The sequence below is a fragment of the Doryrhamphus excisus genome, linkage group LG17 (genome assembly GCF_037039965.1).
Source record: "Doryrhamphus excisus strain RoL-2023G ecotype Guam linkage group LG17, RoL_Dexc_Guam_v1.1, whole genome shotgun sequence".
In the NCBI taxonomy this organism is placed as follows: domain Eukaryota; kingdom Metazoa; phylum Chordata; class Actinopteri; order Syngnathiformes; family Syngnathidae; genus Doryrhamphus; species Doryrhamphus excisus.
Window position 1 is genome coordinate 8184272 of NC_136373.1, and position 8917 is coordinate 8193188.

At 39.9% G+C, this 8917-nt stretch overlaps 2 protein-coding genes across 2 annotated transcripts; one reads left to right on the forward strand and one right to left on the reverse strand.

Moving 5' to 3' along the window:
• The first annotated feature begins 453 nt into the window (after positions 1-453).
• Positions 454-8829, forward strand: ppih (peptidylprolyl isomerase H (cyclophilin H)). Its single transcript, XM_058084694.2, has 9 exons — positions 454-612; positions 5042-5106; positions 5322-5345; positions 5629-5673; positions 5840-5882; positions 6451-6543; positions 7080-7167; positions 7246-7286; positions 7382-8829. The coding sequence occupies exons 1-9, from the start codon at positions 547-549 to the stop codon at positions 7448-7450; spliced, it is 534 nt and encodes a 177-aa protein (XP_057940677.1). The 5' UTR covers positions 454-546; the 3' UTR covers positions 7451-8829.
• On the reverse strand, positions 943-4575 carry LOC131137116 (uncharacterized). The gene is made up of 2 exons (XM_078797976.1): positions 4535-4575; positions 943-3079 (listed from the first exon to the last, which is right to left on the reverse strand). The coding sequence occupies exon 2, from the start codon at positions 3054-3056 to the stop codon at positions 1998-2000; it is 1059 nt and encodes a 352-aa protein (XP_078654102.1). The 5' UTR covers positions 3057-3079; positions 4535-4575; the 3' UTR covers positions 943-1997.
• Positions 8830-8917: the final 88 nt, after the last annotated feature.

Consider the following 8917-nt stretch of genomic DNA (forward strand, 5'->3'; position numbering starts at 1 on the left):
CAGGACTGGTGCATAATGTCACCTGAAGAGCATCTGTCATCACCATGGTTACTGTTCCAAACGCAGCAGAAAATCCGTTAGAGTAAAAAGGTAGATATGCCTGGATAAATGCAGCTTCTGTGTAGGCTAGGGCGTTATTTGATCAGAAAATACCTTCACTATGGACAGGAATTGCTGTAGAAGACAGCAGGGTAATACCAAGTATTCAGTGGGGTGAGGGGGGGTCACATTAACGGATGATTAACGGATGATTGCTGGCAAAGTGATATAAAGAAAATAAAGAACATGTTAATGTAAAATAATGTATTTTTTATTAAATCAGAATGATGTGATTATATTCTGGGTCGATCTTTTCACATTGATATTGATCAATACTGATACTAACGTTGGTATCGGTGTTATCGACATTTGGATCCATCTACCCACCGCTAATGTGCATTGCGCTTTTCCGTAGTTTGACACTCTTGAGCTTCCGTCCATCCGAATGTTCAAATTTGTGGCTGTTCACGTTGTATTTATTTTCTCTTAAAACGTGAGAGTGCAACTATGTCCGTCAACGCGACAAACCCCAACAATCCAATTGTTTTTTTCGACATTACAATCGGAGGACAGGTGAGTAGGAGAAAGACTCTTATTGCTAATGCTAACGTCGGTTCACAACAAAGATGGAGACACCATGAGGCACAGTGTTGCTGACTGAAAGCTAGCTATACTTCATTATTCAATGAGTTCATCTCGGCCTGTAAGAAAGTAATGTTTAAGTAATGGTTGTGTGTTATACGTTGTCGAAATGCGGCCTTATGCCGTTGTAGAAAGGCAACTTTGGACTTCTTGTATACAATATTATTGTAACACTTTACGCTCAGCCAAACACCAGACCAGACGGGCGGAACAACAGCCGTTTTTTTTTATTAAGGTCCAAGAACAATGATTCCTAACAACTCCCTAACATGCGGGTTCTGCCTCACTTCCTGTCCGTCACCCCTTTTCCTTCCCAACCCGGAACATATCTCTCCATGGCAACACATGCGCAAATATAACACATAATACCCCTAAGGGTCATTACATTATGTTTTAAAAAGTCGTGTTATGTTGAGTTATGAGTATGGACTTCTTTGGGTGCCTCAAAAAGATAACTGTATGACTATGTGCAGCTTCGTACAGTGGTTCCTAAACAGGGGCATGGCCACATCTTGATCAGGTTTGTCATGAGCATTGATAAATAGATGAGTCATCATCCTACATAGCTTTTATTCCAGTCGGATATTAGCATCCTTCCTTTTTGAACAGCTTAAATCTGAGCATAATTTTTTTTGTCCACTCACAATGGCTGTGGTTTACGTCTACATATTCATTTAAAAGGTTAACTGGCGACTCCAAATTGTCCATCGCTTGTTTGTCTATATGTGCCATGTGATTGGCTGGCGACCAGTCCAGGGTGTACCCCACCTCTCACCTGAAGACAGCTGGGATAGGCTCCAGCACTCCCCCGCGACCCTCGTGAGGATAAGCGGTAGAAAATGAATGAATGAATGCACACAGAGCAATGAACAACTTCACAGTCTCTCATTTCTGATGAAAAAATCAAGATTAAGATTAAGATATACATATAGAGTTATATACAATACAGTATGTAGGTAATATGAAACGAGATGAGATATATAACCTGTCTATACACTGAGATCTTGTTAGAGAGTTAATATGAGGCAATATGGAAATACTTCACATAGAACTTAGTATATTGCATTTAGAGCCCCTAATATTGCACAGTGAATGGGGGTCTGGAGTAACTATACTGACTATGAAAAGCAAGTATTACACAAAATTATGGACCATCCAAAACATCCAAACAATTCTTTCAGGGCTCACAGGTATCTCATTATCTGACGCTTTGGCATCGTTTAACACGAGGATACAACATTGTAAAAGCATTTATAGGTTGGAAAAGTGGAAAAAAGCATAATAGGCGGCCTTTTACATAAGCAGGTTCTACTGTATTAAACATGTGAGGGTTTGTATATCATTGTGTCATTGTTGTCCGTGCCGTTGCTCAAATGCCAGTACACTTCCCATGAGCACACATTTGGTGGTACTCTTGCATAAGGCCCTTGTGTTGAGCTCTTTGCCCAGAACATCACAGCTACAATGACACTGTCGATGCACTCCAACCACAGTAGGTTCACTCCGATGTAGGCGGGTACCCAGAAGCCAAGAACTAGGCAGGCTGCATTTATAACAAGATAAGGCATCCAGTATGTACCAAAGCCCAACATTAGACTGAACCATAGTGGAGGTCGTGGTGTGGTAGTCTTTCCGAGGTAGTTGGTCTCCTCTGACATTGTCAACTTTGAGCGGTTGGTTGATGTGAGCAGGTCGCTCCACTGGTTCTCTTGATTCTCCCTTGCTTTGTGCAACCTCCGGGCTTCACACATCCACAGTGAAATCCGTGAGCAGAAGGGCAGCATTGAACAAATCATCAAGCCAAAGAGACCCAAAAGAAAGAAGGTAATCACTGTGGTGACCTGAACCTCACAAAGGAGAACCTTTTTACCTGCGGCGTACCTCAGCTCTATGAGCTCCACGTTCACAGTACTGTAGGAGTATACGCCTGCAAATGTCCACATGAGAAGTGTGACTGCCATGTTCGTGAGAGCCTTGTAGGAGGTTTTCCAGGTATCTCCTAAACAATAGTCTAATAAACACAGGCACACCATAGGCAGAGGCAGTGTTCCATACGTGGCCGATGAAAAAGCCATGAGGAAGCAAGCCGAGATACTTTCAGTGTCAAGTAACCACACGGTGACCATAAAAAACGCCATCACCAGATCAGCGAGGACGATGGTCAGACTGAACATGCCCAGCAAGGAGGTGAACAGTCGAGCACTGCTATACAAGCCCAACGCACAGACATCCAATCCAAACTTGGAGAGCATGAGTAATATGAAAAACTCCATGTTGTCTCGATGGCAGCCAGTGTCGTCCCCCCATTGCTCTAGCACAGCCAGCATTGTGGACCTCTCTTTTTGGAGCCTCCCAGGCAGTGTGTCTAGATGCATCTGGGATGTCAGTTGAAGTATTGCTGTGGAGAAACATTGAAGTATTAGTTTGGATGCAGTGGAACTTTTATCCATGAATCATCTATACCAGGGGTCTCAAACTCAATTTACCTGGGGGCCACTGGCGCTAGGGTCTGGGCAAGGCTGGGCCGCATCAGGTTTTCCAAAAAAAAACAAAAAATGCATTTATTAAAAACTGAAAAATGAATAAACTTTGCTTTGGTTCCGATTTTCTACCAGAAAAGCTCTGATAAAACATTCCATTGTTCTCAAATATCTTACTTTTTATTTTTCTACACAAAATAAGATCAAGAATAAAAAAATCAATCAATCAGTAATGAATAAATATAATAATAATAAAATGGCAAATAATTAAAAATTAAGAAACCACATATAGTTGGTGGTTAGACAAATTATTTTTTCAGATTAAAATCAACAAAGCATTATTAGAGCCCTGTAGACATGACAAAACACGACTATAGTCACATTTATACTCTTTTTTTTTATTTACAACATATTGCGCAACTGCAGGGTCTTGAGACACATGCTAACTCTCAAACTAGAGAGCTAGCGACCTAAACGGTAGCCTTCAAGTTATTTCCTTTAAACTTAAATAGCCAAAAACTTACCACTTCCACATGGATAGGGAGGATAACTATTTAACCTTTAACCTGAACATTAATCAAATGTAATATTTTTTTCTGGGTACATGATACCATACAGTATCCATGTCAAACTTGCGCGGGCCGCACTAACATTAAACTTTCATATCAAGGCGGGGGCCTCAAACTAGTGTCCTGCGGGCCACATTTGTCCCGCGGGCCGCGTGTTTGAGACCCCTGATCTATACAGTACACTGTACATTTGATTGGTCCTTTTCTCTGTGGAGTCTCTCCTGGTACTCTGAACCTCCAACAGTTACCCGTTTAAAAAAAAAAAAAAAACTCAGGTAGAACTGCCAATTGTGGTAGTAAAGGCTATTTAAAACAGTTTTGCGGATAATCCAGCGTTGCCCATGTTCAGTCCCATATTTTGCTCTGCAACTCCAACCACTTCTGATGATGCCTGATGTTTGCCTTTTTAGGCAAGTTCAAAACTGAACAAATATTTCCTGGAAGCCGTTGGTGTTAGCTCCGTGCTAACACAGTGAAATCTTCGAGAAACAGCAGATCAGGGGAGAAGGCTGAAACTGTGGCATTGATTAACACGATAATACAACATTCTAACAACATTTATAGGTCAGAAAAGTGGAAAAAAAGCATAATAGGTCCCCTTTAACATTGAACAGTATTTTTTTTTATTGCTTTTTTGGATTTCGTTCATGTTCCACCTACCATCGTGTTAAAAACTTCTCACTCCAGCAGATACACACAACCTGAATTTCCAGACGTTTCACTCATGACTGGCAAAGCGAGTATAACCACCTGATTTGCAAAGGCAGCAAGTCAGAAATTCCAGCATTGTTGTCAAATATGTACCTTTTCCAGTCGTGTGTGTTTCTGTTGATATGCAAGCGCCTTGTTGCTCCTCAGGCCTCCATTGAGAAACTGCTTGTCTTATGAGTTGTGTGACGCTTCTAAGCATGAGTCCCCTTTTTAAAATGCAAGCAAACACCACATTGGACCCGCCTTTTTTTTCTTTACAGAGATCCACCTATCGTGTCAAGTTGTCACAGATAAAACAAAAGTTGTCATAGCTAGTTTATTTGTTGGTTACACTTCAATTTCATGCTGTTTCTTTAAGAGGCAGTCCATTTGCAGGTCAAAATCGCCAAATACATAGAAATGGCGTTCTGGGGTGGTATTTTTTTAAAAACTGCTTCTATGTAGACAAGCAGAGCACTGCTTTTGCGTGTTTTGTTGTTGCAAGGTGCACCATTTTCTGCTGGAATTGCATGTCAAGTGCGTAATTTATGGTCAGACTATCGAGAATGTCTTATCAACCATGGAATTTTTATTATTATTTTTTTTACCACCATGTTTTAGGATGTGGGGCGGATGAAGGTTGAACTGTTTGCTGATGTTGTTCCGAAAACGGCAGAGAATTTCAGGTATGTTGTGGTTTCATACAAAATGTCCACATCATGATCTTCATTTGCTAACATGTTTTACTATAAGTCCACACAAGAAGTTATTAGTCCTTTTAGTATATGTGGTGAAATGACTTTCTTCAGGTATTTGCTAAAAGTGTGGTTACAGCTGAGTTTTCATGTGTGAATGAATGAGTCTGTTTGAGAGTTACTTACAGTTTAATCATCTCTTTCAGACAGTTCTGCACTGGGGAGTTTCGGTAAGGCAGACTCCATCAAACGCATCACATTCCTTCCACATTTGTTTACAATGACAAGACACTCAATTACTGTGTTGTATTCCAGACCAGTTAATAGACTAATTGAACTGATGATTGTGTGGAATTAATTGATTAATCCCAGCTAGCAGCAATTACACAATGAGGTGCTTGACTTATTACAACCAGCAGAGGAGCTTTAGACTCGTTTTGACTAGTTTGCATTCAACGTAAATTATTGTCAGTGTTCAAGAAATGTTCTGAAGTATATGAAAATGTTGTGCAGGAAGGACGGTGTCCCTATTGGTTACAAGGGCTGCACCTTCCATAGGTATGTATAATCAATGTTACGGTATATTTATTACTGGCTCAGTACATTATCATAGTTTCATTTGACACTGGCACTGACTCTTTTAAAGTGGGTCAACCAACTAGACAGATTGTACTTTCTTAAAATAAATTAGACTTTATCTGATATATTGTTCATTCATTTGCAGGGTGATAAAAGACTTTATGATCCAAGGAGGAGACTTTGTAAATGTGAGTAAACATGCGCTCGTCTTCAGTCTTTTGCTACCAATTGTACATTTATGGACCAGATTACCCCAGACTATGTAATACGCGGACCTATCACCATGGGAACTAAACAAATCTGTTACGTTGCCTTGAAAGGTAACTGAAAGTGGCATACCAGGTTTTAATTTCATCAGCTTCTGGTTAACTTTACTGAATGAACTTTTTTATGATTTTGACTAGGGATGTTCCGATCGGGGTTTTATGCTGCCGATGCCGATCCCAACAATCCACGAGTGAAATCAGCAAATACCAACACCGATCACATACATGCAGTGTAAATGTTTAAATGTATTACTGCCTATATTAGGGGTCACCAATGATAGCTACTTTTACAAAATGAAAATGGCCAAGACCTACTCATTTTTGTAATATTTTTTTTCATACATTATTTGGAGGAGGGGATCAGCGTTTAAAGCAAGTATCGACCAATATCGATACCGTTGTTTTTCCCACTGATATCGCCCCAATACTGATCGCTGGCCAATCGATCGAAGCAGCCCTAATTTCTGACCGTAAGCACTGTTTCCTACAGGGTGACGGTACTGGTATCTGCAGCATCTACAGAGGTCCGTTTGCAGATGAAAACTTTCGGGTGAAGCATTCTGCGCCTGGTCTTCTGTCCATGGTATGTGGTTTGTTTACCTTAAGTAAAGTGTCCAAAAAGCAAAATCCAAAAAGAATAAGGAGAAAACATACAGGATGCAGAGATATTAGGCTTTGGCTTAATACTTTTGTGTGGCTTTAAAGGGGACCTATTATGCTTTTTCCACTTTTCTAAGCTATAAATGTTGTTATAATGTTGTATTATCGTGTTAAATTATGCCAAAGTTCCGGATAATGAGGTTTGCTCATTTAGAAGTGAGCCCTGAAAGATGTTTGGAATGGCTTTGAACACTTGGTTTCATTTTTTTTTAACATCGGCTCACCGACTGGAGTTCTGCAGTAGTCTGGAAGTCATCAGGAGTGCTTGGGAATACACCTGGAATAGGTGCAGATTCTGGAAGATCTAGAAAGCTTTCTGTGCGGGTTATCACGTGTAGCTGCTCTATAGGAGTCCACAACTCAATACAAAGGGACAAATTGGCACAATAGGTCCCCTTTAAAGGCATATTTTTCTTGACAATCCTAATATCTAAATGTACATATCGAATGTTTTTATAGGCAAACAGTGGTCCGGGGACAAATGGGTGCCAGTTTTTTATAACCTGCACAAAATGTGACTGGTTAGATGGAAAACATGTCGTTTTTGGTGAGAATTGATCTATAATTAAACATTCTATTCATGTGTGAATTGTCAAGTTATTTTTGATATTTTTTTTATTTTTAGGTAAAGTTGTCGATGGACTGCTGATCATGAGAAAAATTGAGGTAATGTGTTCATTGAACGTTAAACAGCATGTACAACATCTAAACATGTGTGACGTCCAGCCTGATATGAAGCATTTATACCAAACTCTCAACAGAACGTTCCCACGGGACCCAACAACAAGCCCAAGCTCCCTATCCTCATTGCACAGTGTGGAGAGATGTGAACCGCTGTGCATGCAAATCGTTATGAAGCACATGAAGTGATGTCCCATGCCGTGACTGATATTCTAGAATTCTATACAGTACATCCCAAATGACACACAACTTTGAATCATTAGTAGTAAATAAATTCTTTTACATTTTTATAAACATTTGCTTTGGACTGTTTGTGAGAAATTGGAGTTTGTCATACATTTGTCCATTTTTTTATGTGTATTTTTTTTTAGGTAAGGCAAAAGTGAGACTAAGGAGTACCATAAAAGTTGCTCATAATGAAATGATGAAATGGCGCAGCCTAGAGGACATTTTAATACACTGCCCAACTGATTTATGTATAAAAACAAAGTGAATTTTATGTTTTATTTTTTGGTCATTCTAAATGATGCATCATAAATTGAATCAATCGTGCATCTTTGATTTCACTCCACTGTCTCATCCAGTGGCCCAAGATGTGTATATTGTAATGTTTATGTCATCATGTTCCCGGTGTTTTATTAACCCCATTCTGCAGCCAAAGCCACCCCAACCCCCAGCCCACATTGACAATGTGCAAATAAGCGATAGCATAGAAAGATTTATCAGTGAGAAATGGTGGTTTAACTGTGACCTTCTAATCATCCCAATCCAATGGTTTGGGTGTTAAAAGGAAGGAAATACTTAAAAGTGAAAAGAATGAGCGAGCCATCCTCTGTTCAACTTATGTCTCCCTCTTCTTATCCCAGCCATCCATACAAATCCAAGCTCAGACCCCCTTCCCCCACCCGCGCTCTCACTGTTCTCTGCCTTGGACCTCCATCCACTGGCACAAAAGAATCCTTTCACATGGAGACTGTTCTTATGGAGGCTGGAGGAAGGATTTGTGTGTGTGTGTGAGAGGGAGAGAGAGATGGAGGAGAGGCTCTCTGAGGTCAATGCAAAAGCCCATCTTTGTGTGGGAAGAACATGAACAAGGAGCTCTTCACACATGAGCCAATGCTCATAAACAGTGTCACTTGAGCATTAACATGACAATAGACGGGGGGCTGTGGTGGGCTCGTCTCACGCCCAGTCCGGGTCTGTCTGCTGTGTGTTAAACTGGAAGTCCATTTGGATTCCCTGTAGTTCGTTCCTGCTTTGAACCTGTCCAGTGTATAGTCTTATGGAAGTGAGAGAGCATTGTATACACCCTTTGGACCAGAAACTTGAAGACGGGTATCCCAAGTGTGCCATGTTCATTCTAAAAATATAATAATAAAAAAAATTGCAGTAATTTTACTTTATGTTAAGTGATAAAAGCAGTAATCTGAGAAAAATTTCAAATTTTATAAAAATGAAAAATTATTTTTGGAAGCATATTAAAGAAAGTCTGTTGAGAAACAAAATGTCTGTTTTTTATTAGGTTAGAGAGAAACGTTATAATGTTATGGGAATAAAGTCATATTATGAGAAGTAAATTTACAAAGATACTGTACATTGTGTTTTTGTGGTGGTAT

Bases quoted from the DNA above. Each gene is read 5' to 3' on its own strand.
- ppih (XM_058084694.2), top strand. From the start codon at position 547: ATGTCCGTCAACGCGACAAACCCCAACAATCCAATTGTTTTTTTCGAC. The intron at 5,674-5,839 runs GTATGTATAATC...ATTCATTTGCAG, and splicing joins AAGGGCTGCACCTTCCATAG to GGTGATAAAAGACTTTATGA. The intron at 5,883-6,450 runs GTGAGTAAACAT...TGTTTCCTACAG, and splicing joins AAGGAGGAGACTTTGTAAAT to GGTGACGGTACTGGTATCTG.
- LOC131137116 (XM_078797976.1), bottom strand. From the start codon at position 3,056: ATGCATCTAGACACACTGCCTGGGAGGCTCCAAAAAGAGAGGTCCACA.